General features: G+C 36.6%; 1 protein-coding gene across 2 annotated transcripts in view; it reads right to left on the bottom strand.

Moving 5' to 3' along the window:
* nf1a (neurofibromin 1a) overlaps positions 1 to 12005 on the bottom strand; it is a 93147-nt gene extending 81142 nt beyond the window's left edge. For both annotated transcript variants that reach the window (XM_051861368.1, XM_051861370.1), the window contains exon 1: positions 11697 to 12005. In XM_051861368.1, coding sequence (XP_051717328.1) covers positions 11697 to 11756 — 60 coding nt within the window. In that variant the 5' untranslated portion in view covers positions 11757 to 12005. The remainder of the gene's footprint in view (positions 1 to 11696) is intronic.
* Positions 12006 to 16211: the final 4206 nt, after the last annotated feature.

Raw genomic sequence — 16211 nt, 5'->3', positions numbered from 1 at the left:
GTCTGTTATAAAATGAATGTTTAAGTATTTGTTTATTTATTTATTTTTTATATATTCAAAATGTATTTAAATGAGATATAGATATATATATATATATATATATATACATACACATACACATACACACACACACACACACACACAATCCAAATATTTATATGTATGATTACCATCATATTTAATCAGTTTTTTAAAATAGTAGTTAAATAAAATAGTGAAATAGTTCAAACAGATTTTCCTGTGGTACCGAAATTGGTACAGAGAACTGTAACATTTTACTGGTATTGGTACCGACTACTGGAATTTTGGTACCGTGACAACACTACTCATAATATTAAATTTATGAAGTATAAATATCTGATTAATCTCATATAGGATGCATTTCGTTGAGGTAAATAACCTGCAGTGGTTCTGATGATAATCTCCTTTAGTTATTGTTCTTGTATTATTTTCATCAACAATATGGTTTGATTATAATAATTTCCTTATTGTCTGTACGGAGGCTATTTAATTTTATTTATTCATGGTACATGCATTTTGAATTTTTAATATATGGAGCCTAAGTAATGTTGTCCAATGACTAGTTTGCATTCAGGTAATTTATGTTATTTTATTTTTATGTTTAGGCAATAGATTTTTTGGTAACACTTTCTCCGGTGTACTGCGATGGATTATCCACCTTATTCTCGGGGACGCTACTGTAGAAATGTTTTTAAGGGACAAAACACAGTTGGAGGTAATAAATAAAGATCAACAATAACAGTTTTTTTTTTTTCAAATCATCTCATTTAGTATGTGCTGTGTTCGCTGCCACGTCGGACACAAAAATGGCGGCGAGCATCGTGGAAGTGACGTCTTTGGTACCGCATCTACCAACAGCTAATTTGTTTTGAATTTCAAGTAAACAATACAAATGTAAAAAAAAAAAAAAAAAAAAAAAAAAGCATAATTAAATTAAAGTCACAAAAATAACCCATATATTTAGTCTTATCAAAGGAAGTTAGGATGATAGAGGACCCACGGGTCTGGTTAACAGGTGTGAATGTTGGGTTCCTGTGGCCCAGCTTTCAAAGGCTCCGTTATTGAGAGCACTGGGTGGAGAACAGCTTGTAACATGTGGGACGCACAGACCGTGGAGTGAGAGGTTGAACGGTTTTAAATTTGACACACCCACCCCTTGAGAGAACATGCAAGCCCTTAAAGCACCAACCCACCCATTCTGGGTCTAAAATCTCAAACTTTAGGTGTTAAAACAAAGCGCCTCCAGCTCTCCAGACTTCCGTCCTGTGCCGCACACCTGCGGGCCAGCACATCTGCTCTTGTTCTCTCCAACACACACACAAGCAGTTAAAGTCTGTGCGGTGGGAGTGTTGAAAGCACACATGGCCGTCTTAATGAAGCGTATGTGGAGTGAGGGGGTGGAGGCCTCTCCCCCCTCTAAGCGTTCCCTGATGAGGAATTGGTCTTCACTGTTTCCGAGTACTATGGCTCTTCTCTGGATCAAAAGAACTTTGACTGCGCTAGAAGTTATACAGCTTGCGAACAGCTCACAAACGCCAACTAACTGCTCTGATATAGTGATCTGTGGTGTTTACTTGGCAAAACAAATTTGAACCAGGCTTGCAACATGTCCCAGCCCTATCCTCCCCTTTCTCCATCATTTCTAATCTTTCCTGTACATTCTATCCGATTAAGAGAGATGAAAAGGCAAGAAAAAGTTCCCATAAAAATCCATTAAAACATCTCCAGATGAAATTTCACTAGTATGATTGAAACATTTTTATTTGTATGCATTAACAATCCATAATAATTAACAGCTATATTTACCTAAATATTACAATGTTTCAGTAAGATTTATTTATTCATTTTTATACTTTTATTCAGCAAGGATGCATTTACCTTGAACTAGGGCTGTGCAATTAATCGCAAAACAATCGCGATTTGAGCACATGCAATTTCTAAATCGCATAAGACTGCAATTTTATTCATTAATTTATTTATATTTTAATTCAGAATATTTCAGAGTATTTTGGATTCAGGAGAAAGGTTGTGTCAGAGAGCAAGGTGATTTGCAAGACCTGTGAGATTATTGCAACGAAACGGGGCGATACAACAAACCTGTTCCAGCACTTAAAACAGCACCATAAAAAAACTGTATGATCAACGCATGTCGACAAAGTCCATCGAAACTAACAAAAGCACACCTCAAAGCCAGCCTGAACCGACTGAACAAGTATCCGTTGTTCAAGCATTTGCAAGCATCACGCCTTATGAAAAAGGATCAAAACGGCACAAAGAAATTACCGACGCGATCACCCAACATATATGCAAAGACAATATAAACACTCGACAAAAGATGCCATCTCTGTTTATCAAGCTGTTAATACTGTTATTTAATTGTGAAATGTTTAGTTATGCACTTCTTGTGCACTGAATACATTTAGAATGTAGCATATTTGAAAAAGCAAAAACAATAGCCAAAATCGCAAATAAAATCGCAATTGCAATAATCATTTAAAAAAAAAAAAAAAAAAAAAAAAAAAAAAAAAATCGCAATATGATTATTTTGTCCATATTGCACAGCCCCACCTTGAACCCTGAAAACAATGTATTGCGATAAAGTGGAAACATTAATATTTTGATGATAATCATCATAAATGTTTCTTGAGCAGCAAATCATCATATTAGAATGATTTCTGAAGGATCATGTGACACTGAAGACTGGAGTAATGATGCTGAAAATTCAGCTTTGCATTCACAGGAATAAATTACATTTTAAAATATATTTATATTAGTGATGCACCGATACTAAATTTCTCTGTCGATACCGATAGCTGATTATTCAGAATGATATCGGCCGATACCGATAGTTTGGTTTTTCTCAAGGAAAAAAAAAAAAATCTCTCCCAAATAATGTTGCAAACTATACAGGGAACCTCTCATTTGGTACACTACAATATTACAATTAACATCAGAGGTATTATATTCAACTGCTGTTTATTTTCAGATATAATAATTACACTCAAATAAAAAACGAAATGTATAAAACTTAGTATCACATAAGGTAGTTTTCATAAGCACTTGTCTTCATGGCAAATTTGCACAAACATAATTAACAGTAAATAAGCTCCTCTAGTGTTTTTTATATAAGGAACTGTGAACATTGGAAAACATTCCTGAGGTAAAAGTGACATGATGTGACATATTGTTCACAAGGTTCTTTCCGCGGTTGAAACACAAAGATTTCATGAGACATGATACATTCTGGTAAGTTGTACTATATCTTTCAACATACCTTTGATGTTCATGCATGTTTTTCGAGATTTAACTTGTATTGAAGAGGAAGAAAAGATTTGCGCTCCGAGCTGCCGCCTGAACTGAGGCGTTACAGCGATCTGACACGTCACATTTAAGAGCGTCAAAACGCCATTTATTGTTTGAATTTCATGATAAATGGACAGAATTTGAAAACTGAAACTTTTATTATTATTAGAAGTAACAAAGCACAAATCTTTTTCCGATTATTGGATGGGAGGCGCTGCAAATAATATTTGATGTAAAAAACACAGACCTGGCAACCCTGGCTTGAACTACGGGTGATTCATAGGGTCAAAAAAAGCCTGCTTTAACGTCACTATTTTCAAACTGTTAATGCGTTAAAATTCAACACAAGAGTGATTTTCTTCACACACAGTATGTATGAGTTGCAGTCTGAACACGTCTTTCCGCACCCTTTTGATTGACAGGATATAATCGGCCCTGATCATCGGTAGCTTTTAAACAATCGAGCCGATGGCCGGTAGTGATAATAATAGCTTTCATCGGCCGATACTGATTGTTAGCTGATACATCGGTGCATCTCTAATTTAAATAGAAAACCGTTCTTTTTAATTATAACCATATTTCATAATATTACTGTTTTACTGTATTTTTGATCAAAGACATGAAGGCTGGGTGAGCATAAGAGACTTTTCTCAAAAATATTAAAGTGTCCTATCAACCTACCAATTCATCACCAACAAAACCACTGCGAATACACAGTGAATATTTGAAATAGTCACACAAAGCCCAAGAGCAGACCACCAAAGGTGCCAACTTAACAAGTACACATTTAGCAGATTAGCCAGGAATAGGCTTACTTGTAAGCAGTACACTTAGCGTCACCTACAAATGTGTCAAAGTAGTCCAAGCAAGATTAAACCTTTCTCAAATCATATATTTCAACAAATCGTAGCTGTTAATCAGCTTTAGGTAAGCAGGCCTACATTTGTGGTGCAAGGCAGGCACTATTGGTTGCACTGTTTAAGTGGTCTGACAATAGCAATGTCCAGTGTGACGGCACGTCAGGAAAAAATTTTAGAAACCCTGAGGTTCCCTCCTTCTTTCCGGCCCACTACTGTGTGGCCCTAAGAGAAAAGCGCGTGGCTGGAAATGAAAGTCTCAAGACCGGAGAAGAACCCAGCGCACACACTGTCTGTACGCACATAAAACACATGCACTCTCACAGCACGCATAGCCCAGCCCTACTGACATCCATTTTAATGCAGGATGCCGATGGACAGTGAGCACTTTGTTTCCCAGGAATGGTTTAAAATTCCAGAAAGGTCAGGGACCAGTCGCTTCCCTTATGTGCACTTTGGCAGAGCAGGCTATGGAGAGTGGACGATAAATGAACCGAAAACACAAAGACAATTAAAAATATTATCATATAAATCGACCGAGACAATTTAAGATTACAGTTTAATGAAACTTTCATTGGCCACCATTCAAGAAAAATATGAATTTTCACCCCTGTCACATCAGTTGGAAGGGTCTTCTTGGCTAATCTTTTCAAAACTGCAGGAAAATTTGCACCTATGTTGTTTTATCATTTAATCTTTTTCCTGGATATTGCTACAGTACAACCGAATCTACTAATGTTAAAAGGATAGTTCATCCAAATGTGAAAACATTCTCATTTATCACCCTCATGTTGTTCCAAACCTGTGTGAGGGTCATTGACGAAAAAGGTTTTTAAAAGTGTAAAAAAAAAAAAAAAAACATAATGGAGATAGAATTAATTTTTAAAGTTTTATTAAGTGTTAACAATGAGATTATGTGGTTTTTATAATCAATTAACACTGCTTTTGTCATTTTTCACAAGATGGACAAAATTTGTCACCAAAAAAGTCATTCTGTTTAACCAAAATTTTGGTTTTACCGAATGACACTTGGTTATGCCGAATAAAGATATTTTCAAACAATGCTAACAGGCTGATATCTAGCTAGCTAGCAAAAGGACAATCAAACCTTTTATATTTAGTACAAGTTTTTAAAATAATACAACATTTCCCATGTTTTATAGCGGTTGTACCGAATGACCTGATGTTTCGGGACATGCGTATGATCAAGTGAAAACATTAATTTTTCAAATAGTTAAGAGAGAATTACTTTGCTTCACGACCATGGTTGCGTTCCACTCCAATTTTAGACACGCACTCGCGAACTTTCCTAAGCACTTCCCCTCGGGGGAATCCCTGCCGCCATTTTGAAGTGCGTTCCACTTCGTGAAGTGGACGAGGGAAGTTTATATGGATAGACCCCTAATCGAGGGAGCGAGTCTACATGTACCACAATGCAACATGATTGTGACAACAAACAACTCTATGATATATAAAAAAAATTTTTTAATATCTAAAACAACCCAAACACAACTATATACATATAGAAGGCTGCATTAAACAGTTTTGTAAAGAAAAAAAATTTAAATAATAAAGCAACTCCATAGATTCCAAGTGATCAAGGGCTTAGGACGTTCCAATTCAGCTCATTGCAATTAAGGGTTCTGCCAGTAGTGGGCACTCGTGCAACGTAACACCGTGTCCTAACCAGACGTGCCGCGACAAGCAATAAAAAGTATCTTTTCCATGTTAATCAGAGTTTTTGTCCTAACCAGCCGCGACGGCGACACGCAAATATTCTATTTTAGAAACGGTTTCTATTTCTCCGTGACGTCGCGGCTGGAACAGCAACACAAAGTATGGCAATGATAATATCAGGTACTGTTTATGTGCTTTATTTAATGTTAAAAGTGTCTAATGAGAGTTTGAATATCATTCTGTGTTCCCAGCTTTTTAGCTGTAATGAAAACAACACTGGCTAATTCACCTCAGATCTTGAAAATGAATAAATGTTTTTCTTTGTGTCTGCTGTGCTCCTGCTGAGAGAGCCCGCCCACACTCTCTTCTGATTGGCTGTGGTTTTTAATTGATTTTAATCGCTTCTCATTGTTGCGTCGCGTCTAGTGTGGACAGTCAAATTGTTTGTCGCTGGAATCTTATTCCATCGTGTCTGGTTAGGACAAGTTAGCGAGGGTAGACCATAAAATAAAAAAAAAACGAACTGGAACGCAGCCCATGTGGTCCTTTGCAGAAGTCTGAATGATGTCACATCCTGTCACATAATACTGACCGCATGAATTGATCCAAAATGGTCCCTTTATATTGGTTATTCCGAATGACATCAATGAAATTAATTTTTCTGAATTTAATTTTTCTTTCTCATAACAAAGCAATGACTTCTACACATAATTTTAATACCATTTTGCACTTTGTTGATATATGATGTTATAAAATCATGCCAGAATAAAAAAATACATTTCAGGGCTCCTAATGAAAAAAATTTAGGAGCACTTTCCGATCAATAACAGACATTAACTTTCCCATTACAGGGCGATATTTTCCCCTTTAAATTAATTTCCAGGGGCATTTTTACCATTATAAGAGCATTTTTTTTCCTAAACTTATTAAATGTATGCATCATATTTTGTCAATTTCTTAAATTAAAAAAGAAAATTTGTTTTTAAATGTTAAACAAATTCAGTTAGAACAATAACACCCAATGAGACTGTTACCAATCAAAAGAAATCATCAAAAAAAATCCATCGTTGCACTGCAGAAGTGACACAGAAGCTCCATCTGAAGTGGTATTATTTAGACACATTTACATAGACTGCTTCATGCAGCTCATTGGTAAATATAATTTTTTGAATTTAGAAATATGTAAAAAATGAAACTTTAAAAGTTGGATATTTAAGTAAAAACAGTCTATGTAAAGTGTAAATATGAAAATAAAATCACCAGTAGGTGGCGGTAAATCTTAATGTGCGAATCATTCATTCAGTCGTATAAAACGCAGATTCATTCAAAAGCACCATTGCTTGGAGATGTGCAACAGCTCTGGTGTGGCTTTGTTTGAAACTATTTTCACGAAATAAAGCTAAAACAGACAGTATTGTGGCTAAAATGTTAAGTCACTTAAAGGGGGTGTATCACACACAGTTTCTGCCAATCTCATGTTAATCTTGAGTACCTATAGAGTAGTAGTGCATCCTTCATATCTTCAAAAAGTCTTTAGTTTTATCATATTTATCAAGGATACATACGCTGTACCGTGTATTTCCGAAAATAGCCAAGTGCCTGGAGGCGTGCCGTGTGAGCGGAGCTAAAGAGTGACGAGCACGCGCAGCTTTTGTGTAGCAATCATCTACAAGCTATCAATGGTCAGCTAAACTAATGTATTTAAACACACACAATAATATAATCGCATTATCCCTGGATAACTTTTGAATCACTATAATGAATATAGCGTATAGTGAATGATGAATAATGAATTTATGAATTCACTACGTTCGTGTTGTTTACATTATACGCACTCACACGCCGACTGCCAACAAAACAGACATTTGAAGCAGTTTTACTCACAGACTCGTGACTGGGATCATTACTGCTGTGACCGCTCCATCTTTCAGTTTCAAACGATCTGTAAATCCAGCGTAGAACTGAACCTTGTTTATGAAACCATAAGCGCCGATCCTAAAGGCTCGAGCAGCCACGGAAAAACATGAGATATTCTCCATTCATTTTAACCAATAAAAACTGATTGCAACTATCAGTTTCTAAGGTTATTTTAATAACAAATATCGAGAGCGCATCAATGTAATGCGTGAGCACAAATCTGTCAGCTCCACTGAACACTGGGTTCTTTAGGAAGCAAGGTTATCTTTCCCTCACAACCAAAAACACACTTCTTTGGTGACATTGTTGATTTCGTGAAGTCCTGTGACCTGTGCAGCGCTGCCGACGACTTCCGTAAACCTGAACGCGCGTTGATGGGCGTGCTCTTGCTCCCTCGCTCTGGTCGACATGTGTGCGCGCACGCCCTTCCGGGAGAAGTGCCCGTACAAGGAATTCCGACCTTGTTTATGTCACTCAGGCCCATACTCAAAAAAAAAAAAACCTGAATCCTGTAAGAATTTGGCAGAGTATTTTTGGCACGTCATTCGTCCAACTCGTGTTTTGAAACTTTGGCCATGTTTAGCATGAGAATCCAACTCTTTAACAGTGTAAATATGTCAGAATACATGAAATGGCATTATACCCCCCATGCAATCATGCCAATACTCAGAAACAGCTGCGATAGACGGTGTTACTGGTGTTCAGCAGCAACACCAGTTATATCACTTGCCCACCGTGACCGCGGCACCGCCCCCAACATCGTTTTGATTTTTTTATAGTGATTTTATAGTACATTTAGTTCAGTTAGAGAATAGACACTATAGTTAAAACTCAATTCAGTGAACCGAACGAGAGTCGCAGCACAGATCAGCAGCAGGAGTCAGATTTCACCTCACTTCACCCACCTCACTTTACTGGTGGATGAAGATTTGATTGCAAAGCGAAATGTAAACGTGTTGTTGTGTTTTTCATTAAGAATAATAACGAACCCACCCACCATTCAAGCAATTGCCGCTACTTCAAAAGTATGTGCACAGGCATTCATAACGGTGTGTTTTTTTGTTTTATTAATTTTTGGACGCATTTTTGCCCCAAGCCCCTGTTAATTTCCAACCTTACTTATGATAATCCAAATGTAGTATTTCCAGTTAATTTGGCTGAAACATCAGCAGCATGAGACGGTCTGGTAAGTGCGTCATACCCGTTTCAACTTTATACAATCCTTGAAGTGTAGTCCTTAGCACACGTCTTTTGCACTCGCTCTGCTGACTGAAGCAAAGTCTTTGAATGAAGGTATGAAAAGCAGCCGATTGCAGTATGAAACAACTGTTGTTCAGCGTAGATGCATTTTGGGAGTTTATTCCGATTGTATTATAGATCTGTTCATGAGAATCGATTGAGTCACTCGCACCGGTACGCCTAAATATTTTCTCACAGTCGCACGCAGTTATTTTTAGTCGCAAATGCGACCGAAATGGTCAGCCCTGCATTTATTACATTTTAAGATATTTTAATCACAAATGAAATGACTGTATTGGCCTTTGGACGGTTAAACCGAATGACCTTTTGACGCTTCAAAATCTAAATCTAATTAAAAAATTTTGGATTCAATAAAAGAGATCTAGTTGTACAAACTTTGGATGTCATATCTTTGTTTTTTTATTATTATTAACGCCTTTGGACAAAAAAAAAATGACCCGTCACACCATTGACCCATGACCAGAAACTACCGAACATCATCACATCAAAATGTTCTCTTCAATTCAATTATCATATAAGAGGAAAAGAATATATTCAAACAAGTGTGATCTTCTTCAAAATCTCTCAAACTGGCATCGATGTAGAACACAATGCCTCATCAACCTCTCATTCCTGACTCAGAGCTCTCCCCAGAGAGAGGACAGATTAGTTTTCCATGACCATGCAATGGCATCTGTGAGGTCATTGTTTCAAGGTGCTCTTTGCATTCATACAGCTGCTGACAAGGCAATAACCACCACTGAGAACTTGCCTATTGCAAGCAAGAAAAAGCCACACATCACTGACGATCACCTTAAACAATCGATCCTTGTGTTATCCGGTAGTTTCCATTCAGGAATCTTGCAATTTATAATCTTCTTGCAATTGCAATTGTGGTGAGCAGCTGTCATTCAAATCATGAAAACATACAGAGCAGCATATTTCGCTTTCACCAAACAAGTGCCTTAAGCTCTCGAATTTAAAATGAACTAAACCGGCTTAGCGATAAAACAGCCTAAACTCCTTTTTACACTTTCATTAAACTGTTACGAGCCCCTAATCTGCAGCATGAGAAGCCAAACCCTGTGAAAAGCCTCTAAACTAGAAAATAACAAGCACACACGTGGAAGGGAGTACTGTCAAAAAGAGTACTTATTATGGAAATAATATACTTTAAAAAGAGTATACTTAAGTGCAAACTGAATGTAATGTTTTCAGACAATACAAAGTTATTTGCAATTAAATGAAAATGTGTTATAATTTAAATGTATAATATAATGCTGTTAGTTTGACTTAAATGACATAATTAAGTAGAACTTATATACATCTCATGTGTAATTTCTTAATCACTTCTAATATTGTCTATGGAATTCAAACAACTAAAATTTAATGCTATTTCTATTGAAACTTGTATGTCATGCATTTAAATATATTTGAAATTATAGCATTGCAATTTAGTACATTTAAAATACATTAACTTTAAATGTATTACAGAACAACTACCGTTAAAATAGAGTACTTTACATGTATTTTAGTATGTTTTCAACACATAAAAATAAGTACTTTAAATCATGACAAAATATTATTAAAACTAGGATTTAAAATTTAAATCTTTAGTTTAACATTATTAAAAGTGCACTCTTTAAGTGTGTTGAGAAAAGTGTACTCTGTTAAAGGCCTTTTATTTCATCAATATCATATTGTCTTCAAGTACAGTTTTTTAAAAAATAATTACTTTTAAGATTAAGTACACTACAAGTGTACATTACATACAATTAAGCACACTTTTTTTCCACAAGGCCACGAACAAAACACAACTGCTATGAGCAGTCAGAGGAATACATGCATATCAAAACACTAAACGAAACTTAGAAATGCCCAGCTATTTAGTATTGACTACTATTAAAAGGTGCATTTAGTACATTTACGTCTTTTGTTTGTCCCAATAGTAGAATAAAACATTTTGTCTAGAAGACTGATATGAGTGTTCATCACAATAAAGCCATTTTTCAAAATTGCTGTTTATTTCTTTAGGTGTCAAACTTTTTAGATTAGTAAGAAAAAAAAAAAAAAAAGAGTGCACCTTTAAGGTCATATGTAGCAGAATCCACAGACAGACAATGGTATTAAATCCATGATAAATGCTTATGCTGTCAAAAACACTGTGCTGTCATTGCCACTTCAGGCTCATAAAATGTGTTATTCTGCATTCAACACCGTCTTAAAGTTTCAGACAACTTGGAAAAACAAAGCATGGATAACTGACCTGATTATTTTGTTTAAGTTTGATTTAAACGTGTTTGCGGGAGCAGGACTGTGTGTTCCTGTAAGGCTCCTCTAGCTATGCAATCTCATCTCTCTGTATGTCAACAAGCACGGAGGGAGTCTGATTCCTTTTGTTTATATTTAGCCAGTGCGCGCGAGCGACTCAGCTGAACATTCATCAAATCAATCACGACGTTATACTACCCAATATTTGGCTTTTGCTGGCCAAATGCAACACATCAGGCCTGAATCAAGACATTTACGTATTGTATTTGGCCAGTGCAAGCCCAAAACCACCAACCTCACATCTTCAACACAAACAACGCGTATGCATGCAAATGCACCAAGCATTTCATCATTTGCACGCTCGCTTTTTGGCCTTGAAATGTCAAATCCCGCCACCAATGTTTTCTTTACCTGTTCGTCGAATCTATTAATGATGGCCTGGACCCATTCCACGGGCTTGTGCGCCGCCATGCTCAGGCGGATGCGCGCTCCGCTATGCCTCCTATCAATCACTTTTGCGATCCCGATTCCTGCTCCCGAATTGCCCCGGGCGCAACAAATACCCCCTAAACCGCTCCGCAAAATAATCAAGGAGGAAAACAGAGGAGGAGGTGGAGGGAGGAGGGGGGTTTGGTTTAGTTTTTCACTTCAAGCATACTCCACCACGCCGCCATGACACACCACCGGAAGTTTGAATCCTCCTCTCTCCCTGGCCTCAGTCTGGGTGGGTGCGCATGCGCAGAAATGCTACTGAAGAACTGGACCATTACAAGAGCAATGTATGTGGTTTCACTTGGGTATTTTTCTGTCTGTCTGTCTGTCTATCTATCTATCTATCTATCTATCTATCTATCTATCTATCTATCAACTAATAGAGTTTGATGTTTCTGGTAAATTAATTAGGCTACTTTCAGATGCACATAGGCCTACATCGGACAAACAAATACAAATAGTTATTTTAGTTCTTAAAATGTGCCGTTATATGATCCTCTGTAAAAGAAAGTAGGCCTGCTGTTGTGGTTTGTCCATTATTCAAACATAACGCAGAGTCTATTCTGATTAAATCTACAAATTGTGTTTTCCTTGACATAATAAACCAAAGCTTTTTCATATTCATTATTAAGAATTATTAAGGATGAGCAATCGTCTTGGAGACGTTTTGACATTTTAAAACATTTAAACGTGGTTTCATACACGCAAAGTGATCAATACTGTAAAATGTGAATCCATTAATGTACTAAAAACATATTTAAATCAGTTCATGTGAGTACAGTGGTTCAATATTAATATTATAAAGTGGCAAGAATATTTTTGGTGCGCCAAAAAAACAAAATAACGACTTATTTAGTGATGGCCGATTTCAAAACACTGCTTCATGAAGCTTCGGAGCGTTATGAATCTTTTGTGTCGAATCATGATTCGGATCACGTGTCAAACTGATGAAATCACGTGACTTTGGCGCTCTGAACCGCTGATTCGACACAAAAGATTCATAACGCTCCGAAGCTTCATGTGTTTTGAAATCGGCCATCACTATATAAGTCGTTATTTTGTTTTTTTGGCACACCAAAAATATTCTCGTGGCTTTATAATATTAATATTGAACCACTGTACTCACATGAACTGATTTAAATATGTTTTTAGTACATTAATGGATCTTGAGAGAGGAAATGTCATTGCTGGCTATGCAGGCCTCACTGAGCCATCGGATTTCATCAAAAATATCTTAATTTGTGTTCTGAAGATGAATGAAGGTCTTACGGGTGTGGAACGAGGGTGAGTAATAAATTACATTATTTTCATTTTTTGGTGAACTAACCCTTTAATCCCCCACTGTTCAAGTTTTTATTATTCTAAACGATGGCTGAAACTTTGTTGCTAGCACTTCTCGTGGTTTTTGCCTCTTTAAGATGAATCTCTTGTTGTATTCCTCAAATGCAAGTCGCTTTGGATAAAAGTGTGCTAAATGAATAAGAAAAAGTTTAATTGTGTAAATGAAAACCAGAAAAAAATTTCTTAAATAGCCTAAAACTACAGTGTTTTAATGATAAAAGACCACAGAAGGCGTTAATGAGAAAGTTAAGCAGAGCTCTACTGCCACCTTGAGATGAATAAATAGAAGGTCAGCAGAGAGCAGTATTAATATACAGGTGCTGGTCATATAATTAGAATATCATCAAAAAGTTGATTTATTTCACTAATTCCATTCAAAAAGTGAAACTTGTATATTATATTCATTCATTACACACAGACTGATATATTTCAAATGTTTATTTCTTTTAATTTTGATGATTATAACTGACAACTAAGGAAAATCCCAAATTCAGTATCTCAGAAAATTAGAATATTACTTAAGACCAATACAAAGAAAGGATTTTTAGAAATCTTGGCCAACTGAAAAGTATGAACATGAAAAGTATGAGCATGTACAGCACTCAATACTTAGTTGGGGCTCCTTTTGCCTGAATTACTGCAGCAATGCGGCGTGGCATGGAGTCGATCAGTCTGTGGCACTGCTCAGGTGTTATAAGAGCCCAGGTTGCTCTGATAGTGGCCTTCAGCTCTTCTGCATTGTTGGGTCTGGCATATCGCATCTTCCTCTTCACAATACCCCATAGATTTTCTATGGGGTTAAGGTCAGGCGGGTTTGCTGGCCAATTAAGAACAGGGATACCATGGTCCTTAAACCAGGTACTGGTAGCTTTGGCACTGTGTGCAGGTGCCAAGTCCTGTTGGAAAATGAAATCTGCATCTCCATAAAGTTGGTCAGCAGCAGGAAGCATGAAGTGCTCTAAAACTTCCTGGTATACGGCTGCGTTGACCTTGGACCTCAGAAAACACAGTGGATCAACACCAGCAGATGACATGGCACCCCAAACCATCACTGACTGTGGAAACTTTACACTGGACCTCAAGCAACGTGGATTGTGTGCCTCTCCTCTCTTCCTCCAGACTCTGGGACCCTGATTTCCAAAGGAAATGCAAAATTTACTTTGATCAGAGAACATAACTTTGGACCACTCAGCAGCAGTCCAGTCCTTTTTGTCTTTAGCCCGGGCGAGACGCTTGTCTGTTGTTCAAGAGTGGCTTGACACAAGGAATGCGACAGCTGAAACCCATGTCTTGCATACGTCTGTGCGTAGTGGTTCTTGAAGCACTGACTCCAGCTGCAGTCCACTCTTTGTGAATCTACCCCACATTTTTGAATGGGTTTTGTTTCACAGTCCTCTCCAGGGTGCGGTTATCCCTATTGCTTGTACACTTTTTTCTACCACATCTTTTCCTTCCCTTCGCCTCTCTATTAATGTGCTTGGACACAGAGCTCTGTGAACAGCCAGCCTCTTTTGCAATGACCTTTTGTGTCTTGCCCTCCTTGTGCAAGGTGTCAATGGTCGTCTTTTGGACAACTGTCAAGTCAGCAGTCTTCCCCATGATTGTGTAGCCTACAGAACTAGACTGAGAGACCATTTAAAGGCCTTTGCAGGTGTTTTGAGTTAATTAGCTGATTAGAGTGTGGCACCAGGTGTCTTCAATATTGAACCTTTTCACAATATTCTAATTTTCTGAGATACTGAATTTGGGATTTTCCTTAGTTGTCAGTTATAATCATCAAAATTAAAAGAAATAAACATTTGAAATATATCAGTCTGTGTGTAATGAATGAATATAATATACAAGTTTCACTTTTTGAATGGAATTAGTGAAATAAATCAACTTTTTGATGATATTCTAATTATATGACCAGCACCTGTAGTTAGCCTATACTTCTAATCACCAGAGGGCGTATGCGTTATAAAGACTGGTTGAAATGTTTTTTGATCAATATATTTACTTTTTAAGACTCAGGTCTCACCAGACTCCATGTGCTCTGTGGTGCAAATTACTTGATCATGAATTAATTTTAAGGAATAACATGATTTTAATACAATTTACTGCATTTCTCTTTTTAATTCTATTTTTTAAATGTCCCTTGTACCCCACAGACTTTCTATTGGCTGAAAAGAACTTTTAATTGCAACTCTTTTCAGTTTCTGATTAGAAATCCCTACTTATTCCTGCACTTGAAGTAAATTATCATACTGTTCACTTGCTCTTAAAAAAAAAAAAAAAAAAAAAAAATCACACCATGAACTTTTTGTGGTTATTTTAATTATTTTGTATTTGCATAGATGTGAATCAACATGACTTTTTTTTTTTTCTTTTAACCCACCAACATTAGAGGAACGATGTTAAAAGTATGTAGAGGGAATGTTTGTATGTAGAGGGAATTCAGGTTGATTGGGACACGTTTTGCCAGTAGGTCTATCTGCATACATGCAGAACATGTGTATACAGTATACCTGTAAAGTAGTGAAGTAAAAATAGGGCCCAATGTTAATATAATTATCCATATTGATTTTTCAGAGGTGTTTTACCTGTATTTTGAATTATGCATTGTTGTGTTTCAGGGTTAAAAGGAAATGTCTGTAAACTTAAAGGATAATGTCCTGGCAGAAGATTACCAGTATCTTTTCCATTTATTTACAGATTTTTTCTTACAGTTTACTTTATACTTATATACTTCAGTGATAATATGAGAAGTATAGTAGCATGTTATTCCAAACAGCTGTGATTTATGACGCCTATTTCAGTGAAATCTGTCTGGAAGTTCAGACATCTGCGTCTGTAAAAATCACTTACTGCACCCATAAATTTCACAATAATTAAAAAGTCACATTGATCCTCTGATATGAATGCTGCTGAGACTGAGTAGATCTCTATTTTCACCTTGATATAAATGTAAATATATATTCAGCAGAGTATTAGATTGGTATATGTAGTTAGAAAGTATGTGTGCAGTGCTGAGTAGTAACTGATTACATGTAATCTGGATTATGCAATCAGATCCCAAAAATTAAGTACTTAGATTTATTAAAATACTCATAA

Source organism: Ctenopharyngodon idella, chromosome 15 (assembly GCF_019924925.1).
Source record: "Ctenopharyngodon idella isolate HZGC_01 chromosome 15, HZGC01, whole genome shotgun sequence".
Taxonomy (NCBI): domain Eukaryota; kingdom Metazoa; phylum Chordata; class Actinopteri; order Cypriniformes; family Xenocyprididae; genus Ctenopharyngodon; species Ctenopharyngodon idella.
This window is presented reverse-complemented; position numbering and strand designations above follow the sequence as displayed.